A 17120-nucleotide genomic window follows, 5' to 3' on the forward strand; every position below is an offset into this window, starting at 1 on the left:
CTGGCTGTTCTAGAACTTAGCTGTTGCCTTTCTACAGCTTCCTTTTCTCTCTGAATCAAATGCTTTATCTTTTTGGGACTGGCAGATGCGCTTACTTGTATGTACAAAACTGACTTGCAAACAAAGGATACATTCTTTGCTTAAAAAATTTTAAAAACAAACCAATAGAAAACCTGTTATTCTGGGCAAAACTCTTCCAGATGCCTTTGGAAATGAATACATCTTGTTAGTGATCCCATTTCAATTACTAGAAAGGGTTCACTCTCCAGGCAGATATAGCAGGATTGAAGGAGAAGCAATGTGAAAATACTTGAGGCCATCACCTTATGGAAATACAAATCATTAGCATTAGTCATAAATACAGAAGTTAGATGTCTGATAAGTGAGCTTGCATCAAAGTAGACCGATATTTCTGTCTTCCCCGCCTTTCTCTGCTCTGCCTGGAGCTCAGCTGTGCTCATCCTTGCTGATTTAATTCAATGAGCCGACCTGCAAACACGGCCAGGGTTCCAATGATACAGACAAGCATGAAGACCCCAAGGAGAATGTGGTCCATCACCATTGCAACGTACTTCCATTCCTCGGCCGCCTGGGAGAGAGAAAAGTGTTAGAATTTCCTTAAGGTAGTCATTAGACTCCGAGTGTTCATGTTATGCATCGTCTAGGACCCACTCAATCTGTAGATCTCAAAGCCCTCGACATCCCTTGGCTGGCATGATGATCCTTATCATTCCAATAGATTATTCACCATGGAATGGCTCACAAAGGCGGCTGAGAGGTGGTCACCGAGGCACATCGTCGGTCAGCAGCTGCCTCTTGAATGCCAGCCTACCCGTCAAGATAAACCTGTCCATCTGCACTCAAGTATTTGATCATTTAAACCTGGAGGTGTGGGTTTCAAGCCACGGAACTTACGTTATTGGACTCCTGGTCTGACTTCATGGTCTCTGCGATGTATTTGACTCCTTCAATGGCACTTTTTACCTCGGGATGTTTGATCAGGGGAGAGTGGAAACCCATGGGTGGAGGCCCTGGCTTCCCAGAAATGTCAGAAATATCAATGTCTTCTGTAAAAATCTTTTTGTCTTGTTTTTCTCTGGATGGTCTTTTCATTGTGGAGAAGAACATGACATTTGGGATAGTGTCGATAAAAACCTAACATAAAAAAGAAATCCATGCGTGAGAATAATTGCCAGCAGGGCAAGTATCAAACTCTGACTTTGAATTAACAGTGTGACTTTAGGCAAGTCATTTGGCTTCTCTGGGCCTTAGCCTCTTTGTTCTTAAAACAAAAGGGCTTTACTAGATTTTCTCAAGGATATTGTCAGGCGTGTTTTGTAGCCTGTCAAATTACTATGAATGGAGATGATTCTGTAATGTGAGCAATTCGCCACTGGAGGGAGCCTGTGTGCAGCTATTGGACTCAATGAAGAGCCGATGATGTTTAAGCTTCCAGCCCGGCTGTCAAGTACCGGCTTCTTTCAAAGCCAGGTATTAGCGGGATAATATGGTTAAAGAAAAGGTCTTTCTGGCTAAAAGAATATATAAGTCTCCAAAGCAGCTACTCTGCTAGTGTCTCTGTGAAGTTTTATTTAAAAACTGACATATTTGACACGTTAACACATTTTAAATTTCAATAATGTAAATATTTGAGACCAAGTTCCTCAGTGAAACTCACTTTGTGACAATTTCTTGTCAAGCAGCCCCCTCCCTCTAGCCCTTATTCTATTCTCAGCAGATGATTTTTCCCAGCAAAAAAATAAGCAGTCTGTTCAGAGATTCGAAGACATACACACGGAAGTCTCAAGATTTTCACAGCATTTGAATAAAAAGACAGTGATTTATTCACCTTCTCTAATCAAAGAGATTGTTTAAGCTTGAATTGGTAGTGGGCTTTGTTAATTCTGTTTTTCTTCTTTGCCCGGGGAGGCTACATGAGTTATTTATTCCTAGAAAGAGGCTAAAGAAAGTTCCTTCCAGAAATCGCCTCAAAATCGCCAGAAAGGACTTTCAGTTCCCAAGTACCCACAAGCGTTAGCCAGAATTCCACTGGCCACATGGAAGGAGAGACGTTCTTGCGGGCAAGAGTTTGCAGGGCCTCGGCCACTCACCTTGCGTACCCAGTCGGGCATGACGTGGGTGCTGGGGGAGCGGTGGTGTGTATTGATGACGATGACGGTGATGATGATGGACGCGATGACAAACACCATGGTGAACAGCATGTATTTCCCAATCAAGGGCACGGCACTGGAGGTGGAAGGGATCAGCTCCACGATGACCAGGAGGAACACGGTTAAGGACAGCAGAACAGAGATGCTTAGAGTCATCTTCTCTCCTGGACAAAATGAAGAAGAAATACAGTCAGTCGTGTGTTATGGGCTGAATTGTCATACCCTTCAATTTTACACATGGGAGCCCTAAGCCTCGGCACCTGCGTGACTGTATTTGGAGATGAGGCCTTTGGAGAGGTGATTAAGTCAAAATGAGTTGATTAGGGAGGGCCCTCATCCAGTATGACTGGGCTGTCCTCATAGGAAGAGGAGATTAGGACACAGACACCCAGAGAGGAAAGACCAGGTGAAGGCACAGGGAGAAGATGGCCTCCTGCAAGCCAAGGAGAGAAGCCTCAGAGGAACCAAACCTTCTGACACCTTGACCTCCAGAACTATGTAGAACTAAATTCCTGTTGTTTAAGCCACCCAGTCTGGGGTAGTGTGTTATGCAGCCCTAGCAAACTCATACCACAGAACCCAAGGGTGAGAGCAATGTGACCCGCATGACGCTGGGGAAGTTTCTTGGGCAGAATTTGGTCCTATGAGACCTTACGCAGCTTGGCTCTGCTGACAATGGCAAGTGGCAGGCATTACAATGAGAGGCTGCCGGGCGACCAGTGGCTCCTTGATCTTATGTCCCAGAATTCCATGGCTTGGTGGAACTCAGGAAACCAAGTACGCCCAGCCGAGTGACAAGCTAGACTCCGGGGGGGCAGTTTTCTGTCTGCAGCAGCATGTCCTAAGCCTTCCAGAACTGAACCTGACCTACTTGTTACCCAGCAGGTGAATGGGCAAGCCAGAAGTGCACGTGCAATTTTCTCATTATGGGAGGAAGCTGCAGGATCAAAACCAAGAAAAGGAAAAAACCGATGAACTACTTACTTTTTCACATTCCTCTAAGAGGATAATTTGGGTTTTTTTTTTCTTGTTCTGTTTTTCATATTAAGGGGCCAGAGATTTCCCTGCTCCAGCCTCTTTTCACCAGGCCCTGTAATTTCAGGGTGAACAATTCCCTGTTAGAGTCTTGGTATGGCAAGTGAGGAGGGAAGGGCTGAATGGTACTGGAATATTTTTGTGGGGACTGACCACCTGAGATGCAGTTAGAGAGCCTTTGGAAGGGACTTTCCTTGGGCTGATCTTGATGTTTGTCTTGGGAAACTCTTGTGTTGCCCTGTTCTCCTCCCATACCGGATGCTTCCAGATGCTACAAGTATCTACAGGATAGAGAGTGGATGCAAACAAGAAGCGACCAATTCTACCTACTTAGAAGTCTACTTTGTGGGGAGGAAAGTCTTTGAAAGTGAAAAAGAGGACAGAATTATAAATACGAAATATTGATCAAGTTATATCAAATTTCTCGATTAATAATAATGATAATAAGAGCTAGCATTTATCAAGCATTCTCACTGTTCTAAACGCTCTTCAAGCATAAACCATTTCACATTTACAGAAACTCTGATTCATTTCCATCTTGCCCTGACTGGCATTTTCCCTCTTCACTATAAGAAGTTTCATTTGATTAGAAAGTTGAAAAAAATCTGTGTTTGTGATCATTTGTTTAAAAATAAATACAGCCATAAGTACAACGTGCGTTCTGTGGGGCAAACTCTTTTTTTTTTTAAGATTTTTTTTTTTTAAGTAATCTCTACAGTCAACGTGGGGCTTGAACCCACAACTCCGAGATCAAGAGTCACACGCTTTACCGACTCAGCCAGCCAGGCGTTCCTTGTGGGGCAAATCCTGCCTTATTCTCTACTGCAGCCTTGTACATAACAACTGTTCAACAAATATGTTGAATGAGTGAGTGCATATGAATCTTTTTTTTCCTTGTTGGAAAGTTGGATTTAGATTTGTGTGTGTGTGTGTTTATCGTTTTGATATTATTGTTACCTGTCTTAAGTTTGAGGACTGTCTGTACCACCTTTCTTTTTCCCTACTCGTCTGCCCTAAATTGTTTATGAGCGGTGACTTCAAGCAGGCACTCATGTACCCTTTTCCCCTGTTCTGCGGATTGTTGGTATTTGGTGAAATTATGTCGCAGATGTGATTACCCATAGGAGGTAAGAAAGTTGCCTAGGCTGATATGTGAGAAAGAATTGCCACTTGGAAAATATGATCTTGTGTATAAAGATACTGCCATCTGGAAAACAGACACACAAAAGCTATTTTCAAGTGGCAAGCAGTGAGCAAAAGAGGCAAGACTTGGATTAATCAGTATATGGCCAGTGGCTTCATAGGGGAAGTGACACGCGGAATGTCTGTGACCCAAGCCTTAATCAGCACGTTCCTGGGTGCACAGTAGGTATTCAGCAAGCAGGTATTGGTGGTTATTCACATTAACTAGACAGAGCGGTGTATGCTCTGTGTGCGGAGCTCATGTCCAGCTCTGCCTGCCCCGTAGTGTGCTCCAGCTGTGAGCTCTCGCCACAGTGACTCACCCCTGAATGTGGCCGCTCAGTAAATGCGTCCTCCCAGGGATGATGATTTGGGCCTGTCTGCCTGTATTTGTTTATTAGCCCATGATTATTTCTGGTTTTCCCCAAAATAGCAGCATGAGGTCTGTCCGCGTCAGCAGCAGCAGCCACCACGGCAACGGCACCCACCTGAGTCCGTGGGCAGGTAGAACACCAGGCCAGTTAGAAAGGAAAAGAGCAGGCAGGGAATGATGACGTTGACGATGAAGTAGAGAGGCAGGCGCTGCATGACAAAGTGGTAGGTGATGTCCAGGTAGGGGGTGGAGGGGCAGCAGGCATAGAACACCCAGTGCTTCCAGCCCCGGGACTCCTTGATCACCCATTCTCCACTTTCCATGAAGTTGCTCAGGTCTGGTTGGTCGCTTTCCTGAGAAGATGAAATGAAACTTTGAAAACCCACCCGGCTGTGTCCCACTGCGGAGGGGTGGGTTTCAGACTCAGCTGTAATAAAGCAACATATTCCAGTGCTGTTGGGACTGGAATGGCACCCAGGGGGTCACCTCCAATCTGGGGGCTTAGAGTCCTTTCCTATAAAACAAGGGGGGTTTGGACTCCTGGGATCCTCCATGTCGACCACACCTTCGAGTCACTTGGGAACTTGCAACATGTTGGTGCCTTAGTCCCACCCCAGACTGATAAAGCCAGAATTCCTGGGTCCGAGACAGGGCATACGGGGCATAGGACTGTATGAAAGCTCCCAGGTGGTTCTCATGTGCACATATAGAACCGTTGAATTCGATGATCCCCGAGAGTCTGACTGGTGCGGAGAGCCTGTGATTCTGGAGGGGCAGAGCTGGACAGCTGGATGACGCTCCAGCCCCACCCCGTGAGGTTGGCACCTACCGGGTTGATGGCCACCACCGAGCCGTCATAGGTCCAGGTGCCCAGCTTCATGCTGCAGTTCTGTTCATCAAAAGGGAAGTGGGTGACGATGATCTCACAGTAGCTTTTGAAGATGGCCGGGGGTGTCCATGTGATGTGGCCAGTGTAGTCCAGGAGCACTTTGGTGAACTTGACAATGGCAAAGTCACCATCTGCACTGCAATTGGGATCAAAGAGGAACATGACTCCAAGTGACGGATGAGCCTTCAGTTCTGCTTGGGGATGTTAGCGGGAGACAGCTGTTAATTATTCAGGTGCTAATTATAGATGCTTTCATTCGGGCAGTGTCACTTTTTATTCATGGCAATGTTTCCCAAATTTGTCTGATAAGCGCTGGGGTGCTTGTTTAAAATATAGATTTCTGAGCACCATCTAAGTAAGCACTAAATCAGAATATCTGGGGAGGAACCAAGGAATCTACAGTTTTAAAAAAGTAACAGGTGACACTGTTCACCAGATATTTTCTTCCCAGTCCTCAGTAGTATTTGTAATGTTAATCTCCATCTCTCCCTTCCCCGATATACTTTGAAAGTTAACTGGGAAAAAAATGGGAATTTTAAATAAAAACACATCCAGTGACTGCTTACTGTGGTAAGCAGGTTAAAGAAGGGCTCTGTTTCCTTTTTCAGAACTCTCTAGGGGCGCCTGGGTGGCTCAGTCGTTAAGCGTCTGCCTTTGGATCAGGGTGTGATCCCGGAGTTCTGGGATCGAGCCCTACATCAGGCTCCTCTGCTGGGAGCCTCCTTCTTCCTCTCCCACTCTCCCTGCCTGTGTTCCCTCTCTCGCTGGCTGTCTCTCTCTCTGTCCAATAAATAAATAAAATCTTTAAAAAAAAAAAAAAAGATCTAGAACTTAGTAGGGTGGAGTCGCAAACTCAGATGCCTCTAGGGCCAGGCAGGTGAGTGAGCGGTGAGGGGAGAGCCTTCTCTCCTCTAAGGAAGGCTCCACTCGGCTTTGCTGTGGAGTCCTCTTGTGAGGGAAGGCCTGATGCTGCCAGATATTGGGATTCTTCCTCAGAAGCTGGAAATCTAGATTTTTTTAAGTCCACAGTTTCAATGCTTTTGAATAAGGGATTTTTCTACAGAGACTAGAACTCCAGAGTTTAATATGATATTTTTCAATTTTCAAATGTTGGCACTAAGTTCTCATTTAAAAAATCCACCGTTGTAGAGGGGCACCTGAGTGGCTCAGTCGGTGAAGTGTCTGCCTTCAGTTCAGGTCATGATCTCAGGGTTCTGGGATGGAGGCCCATGTCAGACTCCCTGCTCACCAGGGAGCCTGCTTCTCTCTCTGCCCCTCACTGCCCCGCTCGTGCTCTCTCTCTCTCTCACTCAAATAAATGAGTAAAATCTCTTTAAAAAATTAATAAATAATCCACCATGGTAGATAATAAAAAAAATAACAAGCCATTTCTGTAGGCCTTATTCAGTGGACAGTCCACTTGACCTCAAACTGCCAGTGTCCTGGGGCCTTGGCCAGAGGTATTAGAATAGGTGTTGAACAGGTGGGTGGGGTCTGCCCTGGGGGACTTTCTGGGACATACGGCATATATTGGTGCCTCACTTCATAAATCAAGAGATTTTCTTCCACTGGTTTTTCCCTGGGGTGGAGATGGGGCTCTATCCAGAAAACTGTGTGATTTTGGACCTTCCCAGAAGAGCCCCAAAGAGCAGAGGGCCGCAGGAACATCTATCTAGACCTGTCTCTATAAGCAAGTAAAAACAGAGTTCTCTCCCCACCATTGCGTTCCCGAGCGAGCTTGTCAGGAGGACCCGAGGACTTTAATTGCTTCTCTTAGATTCTTACTGGAAGAGAAACTTACTGAAAGAGACACTCTGCTCCATCAGCATATTTGTCCAAAAAGTTTACACAAATGATTGGCTAATTGGGCTCAAGCTTGAATCTCAGGTATCATTGGGAAATATGTAGGAGAAAATCAAAGCAGGAGGGTGGCCCATAAAGGGTGTCCTTTCCATTCACAAGCCCTTGCTGCCCTTCCTGGTCACTGTGCGAGAAGGCGCAGCCCGCTCGCACAGACACATGCTGTAGACTGTCAGACCGCAAATCCTCCAGGCCGATGGTGGATGCTCCTGCCTGGGAAGGACGCTCTTTGAAATGAACATTCCCTGACAAATGAAGGGCGTATGATAATGAACCTGTCATTAAACCAGAGTGTCTTGCATCACATTATAATTTCACAACATGCAGTCTGTCACGGAGCCCAGTGGATGGGTGACGCAGGCATTCCTGGCCATAGGCAGCACATGATGTCTCAGGATGCCGTGAGGACGTGACGGATAACTACCCCAGGAGGTTCTGACCTGTTGGTAGGAAGGGCGTTTAATTCCAAGGAACTCAATTATATGAATTTGGGCTCCTTGGATAGTTGCCATACCACCCTTCAGGAGCTCTCAGGGATTAAATGTCCCCCACCCCACAGCCCCGATTCAATTTGGCTCTGATAATTGTTTCTATTCATAACATGAGACACCATATGGCACCCCTAGCATGTCAACTTGGCTCTTGGTTTTTAAGGGTTATTTAATGTGAATCGTGGTGAGACACGTACTGAGAGTGGCAGCCCTTCCGATAGGGCACTTGGGCTCCACCTGCCCCAGGAATGTCCCCCTCCCCAGCTTGTCTGTTTGGCTTACTTGTTATAAAGAACAAGGTCTGGGCGCCAGATCTTTTCCGAGGGAATGTGGATTTTTTTCACACCTCCATAGTCTTCTGGATTCCATTTTAGGTTGTAATCCACCCATTGCTAGAAATGAAGACATTTCACTAATAAAAAGAGCTAAAAACATTTTTTTAAAATCAAACGTTATGAAGTGGTGTTGGGGTGGCTCAGTCAGTTAAGCAACCGAATCTTGATTTCGGCTCAGGTCATGATCTCAGGGTTGTGGGATTGAGCCCTGAGTCAGCACAGAGTCTGCTTGAGACTCTTTCTCCCTCTTGCTCTGCCCCTCTTCCCTGCTCGCTCTCTCTCTCTCTCTCTCTAAGATAAAGAAACAAAATCTTTACAAATAAATAAATATCTACGGTTATCAAGAGTTCTGATGGTATGATAGTTCGGATATTGACAGAAATTGTGCTCCAATAAAAAAAGGTTTGATTCAGAATTCAGCTTTCAGTCTAGCAAACACTTCTATAGTGCTGACTCCGTGCTATTCTGAGCATTTTACATGTATCCATGATTTCGTCTTCACAACAACCCTATGAGGGAAGAGTGTCCGTTGGCCCTATTTTACAGATGAGTAAACAAAGGCACCCCAAGTTATGTCACTGGATGGTGGCACAACCACCACACCACACTGCCCCCCCAGAAGAAGAGAATGACCCTATTGTGCACATTTCCCTCAAGCCACCAACATCATCTGTTAAAAGTATTATATTTTTTCCTACGTTATAAAAGTAATATATGCCCAATGCAGCCCATTCAGATGACGCAATGTTACTAATTGAACCACGTCTCCCCCAAAACTCATACGTTGAAGTCCTAATCCCCAGTACCTCAGAATATAACTTTATTTGGAGACAGGGTCTTTATAGAGGTAATTAGGTTAAAATCAGGTCATTGAGATAGGCCCTAACCCAACATGAGTCGTGTCCTTAAAGAAGGAGGCATTTGAAGACAGAAACAACGCCCTGTGGACATGACGTTGGCCAACTATATGCAAAGAAGAAAGGCCTGGAAGCAGATTCTCCCTTAGAGCCCTCAGAAGGAACCAATTCTGCTGATACCCTAATTTTGGACTTTTGGCCTCAAGAACTACAAGAGAATAAATTTCTTTGTCTGTGGCGTTGTTTACGGTAGCCTAGCAAAGCACAAAATAAAACACACACCCCCCCAACATGTATGATCTGTAATGCCATGACACTGAAATATTTACGTGCAACATGTTGGTATACATCCCTGATACCCAGATGGATTCCCTCTGCGCCCAGGTTCGATTCCAGGGTGAATACAAACGACATCAGTGTACTTATCTAGCTGAATACCTGTTTCAGCCGCACGTTGGTTGTCACAATCTGATTTACTTCATCCTGAAAAAAGATACGACCGCATCTTTAGGGGTAAGGAGGGGAGCAGAAGCGAGGGGGCCCCAGGTCAGTGGTGTGGGGAGCCCCGAGTGCTGCTGTCTCACCACGTTGATGAGCTGGATCAGCTGTAGGCCCACGGTGACCTCTACAGCCTGGCGGTGGTCTTCCACTGGCCGCACCACACTGTTGTAATCTTCAAATAGCTTCGCCACCAGGCGGGTCTCATGTTCGGAGCCCAGGACGAGGCCAGCTGGGACAGCAAATGACACACACACCGTCAGATTCTGCTCCCCACCCTCCACCCGGACTAACATGAGTCACTGAGGCGTGAGCAGCGAACGGAAGGCACACAGGCCCCCGTGTTGAAGGGCTCCCAGTGCAGCTTTTATGGTCCTAAGTCCCTTTCCAGTCGCAGCTGCTGGTGTGGTCCCTTCCCAGCGGGGTGTGCCAGATTACCATGACATTTGTGCTCTGAACAGATGACATTCCTTAACACAGCCGGTGGCTGGAATCAGGTTTGCTAGATACACACACACAAGAAAAAAAGTCCACACAAAAGCCTGTCTCCATGTTTCAGGGTCTCATCATGGTAATGAAATCTCAGGTTGGCCGGCCTCAGATCTCAAAGTGCTGTGAACAGCCAAAAATTGATGCCAGTTCCCACCCACTAGGATGGCGAGAATTCTCAAAATTGAAAGCAGTAAATATCGGTGAGATTGTGGAGCTCTCATATGTTGCTGGTGAGAATGTGAAACCGTGCAGCCACTCTTGGAGACTGTTTGGCACACGAGTTACATGCGGAGTGACCATCTGACCTAGTGATTCCACACCTAGGCATATTCCCAAAGAACTGTCCGCACAGAACCTTGTACACCACTGTTCATGGAAGCACTATACGTAATAGCTAGAAGATGGAAACAACCCGAATGCCCATCAACAGATAAATGGATGAACAAAGTAGCATGTCCATGCAGTGGAATGTTATTCACCCATAAAGGAAGTATTGATTTATGCTACAACGTGGAGGAACCCTGAAAACACGGTGCTAAGTGAAAGAAATCAGACACAAAAGGGGCACATATCTTAGGATGCCAGTTATATGAAATATTCAGAATAGGTAAATCCGCAGAGAGAGCAGATTAGTGGTTAGCAGGGACTGAGGGGACAGGGGAAGGGAGAGTAACTGCTAATGGGTATATGGGGACAGGGTTTCCTTTTGGGGTGATGAAAATTTTCTGGAACTAAATAGCAGTGATGGTTGCATAACATTGCATGTACTTAATGCCACTGAATCATACACTTTAAAATGGCAATTTTAGGTAATGTGTATTTTTCCAGGGCAAATTCTATGTAATGTGTATTTTCCTGTAATTAAAAAAAAAAAATCACTGCTTGTGAGTATACATCCCTGTTAAGTTACATAGAGTAAAAATCATGTCCTTTTCTGACCTGGATTTGGGGCTACTATCTGGAGCATGAGTGACTCCTAGGAATCTTTACTACATTTTCCTTCAGGATGCTGAGCAATGTTATCTACTACTCTCAGACCCCACAGCACTCTTGTGTCGCACGTTACACGGTTCTCACCAGCCTCTGGTGAGGCAGGCCGACCAGCATTCTCACCTGAGATCCGAGAGGCTGGAAGACTTGTCCAAGGTCCTGTGGCTAGGGCAGAGCTTGCAAGGAGCCCTGCCATTTTGCACTCTGCTCCAGCACTAACTGCAGATAGCATAAGTGTGTTGTGGGCTGTCCTGGAAAGTGCACCACTGCACCTAGCATTATTCCTATGAGAAAAAGCGTTCCCAGTTCCAACAAGTGCCTTATGAAGGGTCTTTGTAACTTAAGCCTTACGTGGATTGGGGATTGCCTGTTCAGGGTTAGGAGAGGAAGCAGACACACGATCCACTTGCCCTAATGCACGTAACCAGATCTTCCCTTTCCGCAGGTTATTGCTGAAGCCACATAACTTCCGCTTTGGCCAAGACAACTTTAAAAATTGAATGAGTGAGATGTTTTCCTTTTTTCCCCAGTAGTTTTAATCTATTGCCTCTAAGACAGGTTATTATTTTTCTTTATTGTTTTTCTCCTTGAATCCTCAGTTTGAAAGAGTTTGTCAACAAAATAATTAAGTAAAAAGTAATTCCTTTTTCTACTTTTATTAACTAATAAAAATAATAGTGAGCATATCGAACTGTTATGTGGCAGACACTGTTCTGTGTGCTTTATATGAACTAACTCTTCCAATCCTCATAACTGGGTGGGGTAGGTACTGTTCGTGTCCTCACTTTACACAGGAGGAAATTGAACCGTAGAGACGTTGAGTGAGTTGTCCAGATTTCATAAATGGTGGAGTCAGGATTCAAGCCCAGCGCCAATGCTCTCAACCACTATTTCACATCCAGAACTTTGGATCGTCTTGAAATAACCGGTGTTATGCAATGAGTTGAAACGTTTTCGTCTTCTCAAAGTGTGTATTTTGTTGGTAAAGCTTCACTGATGGCCCTGTATTTGCATTATCTTATTGAATCCTTACAACAGTCCTATGAGATAAGTCTTTACCCCTAGTTTACAAGTGAGAAAATGGACATTTGGACAGTTGAGGCATGTGTTCATGGTTCCCAGCTATTTGGAAGTGGAACTAGAAATGCAGGCAGTCTGACCCCAGGGTCTGTGCTCTTTACTACGTCCCTAAAGATAAATGTATCATTTCCATTTGGATTTTTGAAGCTTTCAGTATAGCCTAAATGTCTGCATTATGCCCTTCCTGGGCTCTATGTATGGAACCCCTGACCTCACCTACCTCATTTCTAGTTTCCCAAACTTTCTGAACCCAAAAGAATCCATGAAGCACTTGCACATAACATCTCGCCCAAACCTTGCATTGACACCCTTCAAGGCGGCGTGTTGTCCATTGAGTCCCTGGAACACGGCAATCCTCTGTCCTCCATCCCTGTCCATCCTGGGCCCCTCCTGACCCATGGTGGGGGGCAGGACCCTGGCATGGGTCACCGAGTGCCTTGGCCACTGAGTTTGAATCTACTGCTTTGGCACTGCTGGGCTGCTTACTTTTAAGTGACTGTTTATTCCCCGTTGACAGGAAGAACATACTAGAGAGCATCAGAGCAGATGGTCCACATTATAAAGCAGGAAAACTATGCAGGCCAACTCTATGGTCCACTAGGGAGAAGGGGAAGAACGGGGAGACAGGCCTCGTCAGCATTCCAGTGACATTCGCTTCCTCCTCTCTCAGTCTCACAAGTAACAAGAGACCCTGTTCCTTCTGTAATGCATCTCTAAGGAATTTCTGTGGAGGTCTCCATTTCTTAGATTGAGTTCTTTGGTGGTGATGGTGTGGTGGTGGTGGTTTCGTTTTTCCTCCCCAAAGCAGGGCAGAGTGAGAGAAAACATACAGGACTTGAAGTCAGAATTCTGGATAGTTGGACCAGTTCTTCATGGAGTCAATGAATTACAGTAAAAACTTTCTTAAAGATGGTGTAAATTGATAAACATACAGACAAAGTCAAAGTCTTTCTTTTCGGCAATATCATATGGGTAATCTTTATTCAGACGGTGGCAACATTAATCATTCATCAAGTATTTATTGAGCACTTACTGTGTGCCAAGCATTGCTTTAAGAGCTTTGAGATATTCAGAGGTGAATCTGATATGTAGCCTATCTTTCTACCCTCACGGAGATTGGCGTGTGTCATTTACATAAATAGCTAGGAACAAGTTGGAAAGTAATATGCCCTAAGAAAAACGGCAGTGGGAAGTACTTAGGATTCCAGAGATGGAAGAGAGGAAGAGGTTGTAATCAAAAGTGCTGTGTAAGTAGGACAGAGATCATTATGTGGTAAGCTAACATAAGAAAAAGTGTCCCTGATGTGAATGAGAATTTTGGCCACAAAGAACTGAACCAGCCACAGTTTCAAAGTGTTCTTTTTGTACCATACTGGCTCAATTTGCATTTTTATGGAGGAACAGCCTGCTGGATTGGGTGAAAGGAATTCTGCAATGTTACCGGTCACTTTGGGTAATTTTTTTTTAAATTTTTATTATTTTTTATTATGTTATGTTAGTCACCATACACTTTGGGTAATTCTTATCTCCACCTGGTGCTGTACCTCTTGCTACCTTTGGCAATTTCAGGCTGGGTTTTCTGACTGGGTGCAGCATAAACAGTCTCCAACTGATCACATTCCAACATTTGTAAACTAGTGACTCCAGGCAGGTCAGTTCATGTCTTTCAGCCTCAGTTTCCCCGTAATAGCGAATTAAAGTTGTGGGACTGCCTCGTCTAGCTCTACATTTCTACGGGCCCCTGTGTGAATTGACCAGGAAACTCTACGTTTGCTCTAAACAGAGATCACATACCTTTTTAGATAGGTAACCATGCATTTTCCAGAGGTCCTTGGTGTCCTAAGAGATCGTTTAAGGATTTTTATGTGTAAGCATATCACTGAAGAATTTTCATTTGAGTGTAGTGTCTGCAGGCGCATGCACGCGCGTGCACACACACACACACACACACACGTGTGCACACACACGCCACCACCGCCACAGGCCAGTTTTGGTTGGATTGAGTCCAAATCCCCCAGGCTGTAATTTATCTGATCTTAGGCTATTTCCCTGAACTCTGCTCTTGAAAAACATTAATAATAAAGCTCTTTACCTTTTTTGCCCAGAAGGTCTGTGTGTCAGAGCAATATTAGAGAAGAGAAATCACAACATGTCAGCCGTCTTGTTTCTCAGGTGAGATGATATCACCAGTAAACTTTCATAGGAAGCCATCTGCAAACATCTCCCACTTCCCCCACCGGAAGTTTGGGATTACGGCTAGCGTTTCAGCTGCTGTGTGGTGACACATTCCAGAGGGGAATGCAGGTCAAGGGCTGTGCAAGGTTTTATAGTTTCAATTCCAACCCAAACCTACATATAGTAAAACAGTAGGCAGAAGTGCATTCATACGACCTTTTTTTTTTAACTGCAGAAGTTAAAAAAATTACCAAGTATTTAATCTCTTATGGAAAGAGTTTAGTTACAATTATTAATAGGTTTCTCTCTCCAGCACATGCAGCTGTCAATCAGTCCTCTTCATTACCAGAATGCTCCCAGAGCAGTAAAAGGACTTGTTCTCCAAATTGTCTGTCATTGTAAGATGCCGCCCTAAGTCCCTGCAGCTGCTCCACTCTGAGAGCTGCCCTGGTGGTAGCAGGGGCGCTGGATCTGATCATATGGGTGAGGCGACGCCGCCTGATGGCGGGAGGGACCTGCACCTCTACTTTGTAGCCTCTGACCAGGCAGCTCCCATTTTCACTGGGTAACACAAACTAGAAATCTTTATCCGCAAACCAAATCAAGCCAACAAGAGTGAGAAACCGACAGAGGAGCCCCAGGGTGATGAAGCCCGGCCATTGTGTGTTCCCATCCAAGAAGCAGCATACTGCTCTGGGGACGCCTGCTGCTTCAGCCTCACCGGAGAGCCCCTCGGCCCTGGCACTTACCTGAGCAGAGCCCCAGGAGCAGGAGGAGCGGCCAGGGCTCCATGGGCTGTCGGCGCTCCTGTGGATTGGTGTCCGAGTGATGGCCTGTGTGCCGCTCGCAAGCCCTCTCTGGCTGGAAGCTTGGCTGCTAGAGAGCTTGGAGAGTGAGTCGGCTCTGTGGAGCTATTGTCTTACACCACCTGTTTGTGGCAGTGACAGCTGGGCTGCCCAGAGCCCTGGAGCCCAGGGACTTGCTGAGGGCCCAACAGTATTACAGGGTGCCTCACTTTACATAATTGCTGTACCCTTGACAAGTTGAGTGTGAAGTGCATTGTATTTTAAATGCACCATGAGTTAGGTTTAATTTACAGAAAAGACAACTTAGAGTAGGGAATGAATTATTTTGAATGGTGAGCAACCCCCTCCTTTTTGTATAAACCAGACCCTCATCTATGTGGATTGATCTGGATCGTGGTCCCTAGGTCTGAGTAGATCGTCAGCTGTTTGTGTAAGACGCTGGTCATCACAGAAGTCCACATTCTACACACAGGGCGGTTCATTTGCTCTGGTTCATTCTACACTGAGAATGCATGGGGCTTTCGTGCCCAATGAATTTGAGAAGAGTGTGGTTGGTGCTGAATCTACTATCGGAGAATTCCACGTTTGGTTGGGTTTGGTTTTTAACAAAGACGGCTTCTTCCATAAAACTGGTTTTACTGGCCCCTGGAGTGGCTGTTCCAGCCTCCTCCGTCTCTGTGTCAGGCAGTACCTGTCCCATGGTGCGCCATTAGCTGGAGCTAACTGCCCACCTCCCACGTACTGTCATTCAAGTGAAGCGTAATTAGCGACAAAGTGTCCCACTGCATAAGCATTTGTTCCAGGCTCCTACTCTCTTCCATCCATCTTCTGCCTACTTTCACTCAGGGAAGCAAAGAGCAGAGTGGTTCAGCTTTTCAATTTCTTTGTTAAAAAACAGCCACCACGCTAAAAGTCAGCAGTTGGTAATTGCTCAGTCTGAAGAATATTTTTACCATAACAGGGAAGGAAGCAGTTGTTTAAAGAGACCCTGCCCGTTCCTTCCTTTTTCCCAAATTGAATCAGGTGAGGAAGGTCCCTCATCTCAAGTCCAAGGACAGAATCCTGACAAATCCGCCCATTCTGGTGAGTCCAAACAGATCATTAGAGAAAAGGCTTGGAAGGTACAGGCGAGAGCTGCACATTGACATTATTTATATTTTTTCTGTGTAAGTTGTGGGAAATCAGCTCACTGTCCACTAAAAAATTGGTTCTGTCCTTTCCAGAGTATTGCACTCTGACTGCCTAGCCAGAAAATACATCCTTCCTCCCGATTCTTTGCATCTAGATGGAGCCATGTGACTGAATTCTAGAAAATGAAATGGGAGGAGAAATTTTGAGACTCACAAGCTCTCTCAGCAGAGCACATCCATGCTGTTCGAGTCTTCTATCCAGTATAGGGTGTCTGGGTTGTTCAGTTGGCTGAGCATCTGCCTTCGGCTCAGGTCATGATCTCAGGGTCCTGGAATCGAGTCCCCCATTGGGCTCCATGCTCAGCGGGGAGTCTGCTTCTCCCTCTCCCTCTGCCCCTACTCCCCTTGCTTGTGCTCACTCTCTCTCTCAAAAATAAATAAAATCTTTTTTAAAAAATAAAGTATCCAGTATCATTAATAGAGTGTTAACATTAGTTTCAGGTGTACATTATAGTGATTCAACAACTATGCTTTACTCAGTGCTCAAGGTAAGTGTACTATTTTCTTCACCTTTTTCACCCATCCCCCCCACTCACCTCCCCTCAGGTAACCATCTGTTTTCTACAGTTAAGAGCCTGTTTTTTGGATTTGTCTCTTTTTCCTCCCCTTTGTTGATTTGTTTCTTTAATTCCACATATAAGTGAAATTGAATGTTATTTATCTTTCTCTGACTTATTTCACTTAGCATTATGCCCC

General features: G+C 45.4%; 1 protein-coding gene and 1 long non-coding RNA gene across 3 annotated transcripts in view; one reads left to right on the forward strand and one right to left on the reverse strand.

Annotated features, from left to right (window-relative positions):
* The window catches only part of LOC117801098, a 63587-nt gene that overhangs the window by 27631 nt on the left and 18836 nt on the right, over window positions 1–17120 (forward strand). The gene's annotated exons all lie outside the window — the stretch shown is intronic.
* On the reverse strand, window positions 421–15606 carry CHRNA1 (cholinergic receptor nicotinic alpha 1 subunit). Its single transcript, XM_002920237.4, has 9 exons — window positions 15178–15606; window positions 9778–9923; window positions 9632–9676; window positions 8284–8393; window positions 5591–5786; window positions 4877–5114; window positions 2112–2335; window positions 916–1155; window positions 421–589 (listed from the first exon to the last, which is right to left on the reverse strand). Exons 1-9 carry the CDS (start codon window positions 15218–15220, stop codon window positions 458–460), a joined length of 1374 nt encoding a protein of 457 aa, XP_002920283.1. The 5' UTR covers window positions 15221–15606; the 3' UTR covers window positions 421–457.

This window comes from Ailuropoda melanoleuca, chromosome 2, assembly GCF_002007445.2.
Source record: "Ailuropoda melanoleuca isolate Jingjing chromosome 2, ASM200744v2, whole genome shotgun sequence".
NCBI classification, from domain to species: Eukaryota; Metazoa; Chordata; class Mammalia; order Carnivora; family Ursidae; genus Ailuropoda; species Ailuropoda melanoleuca.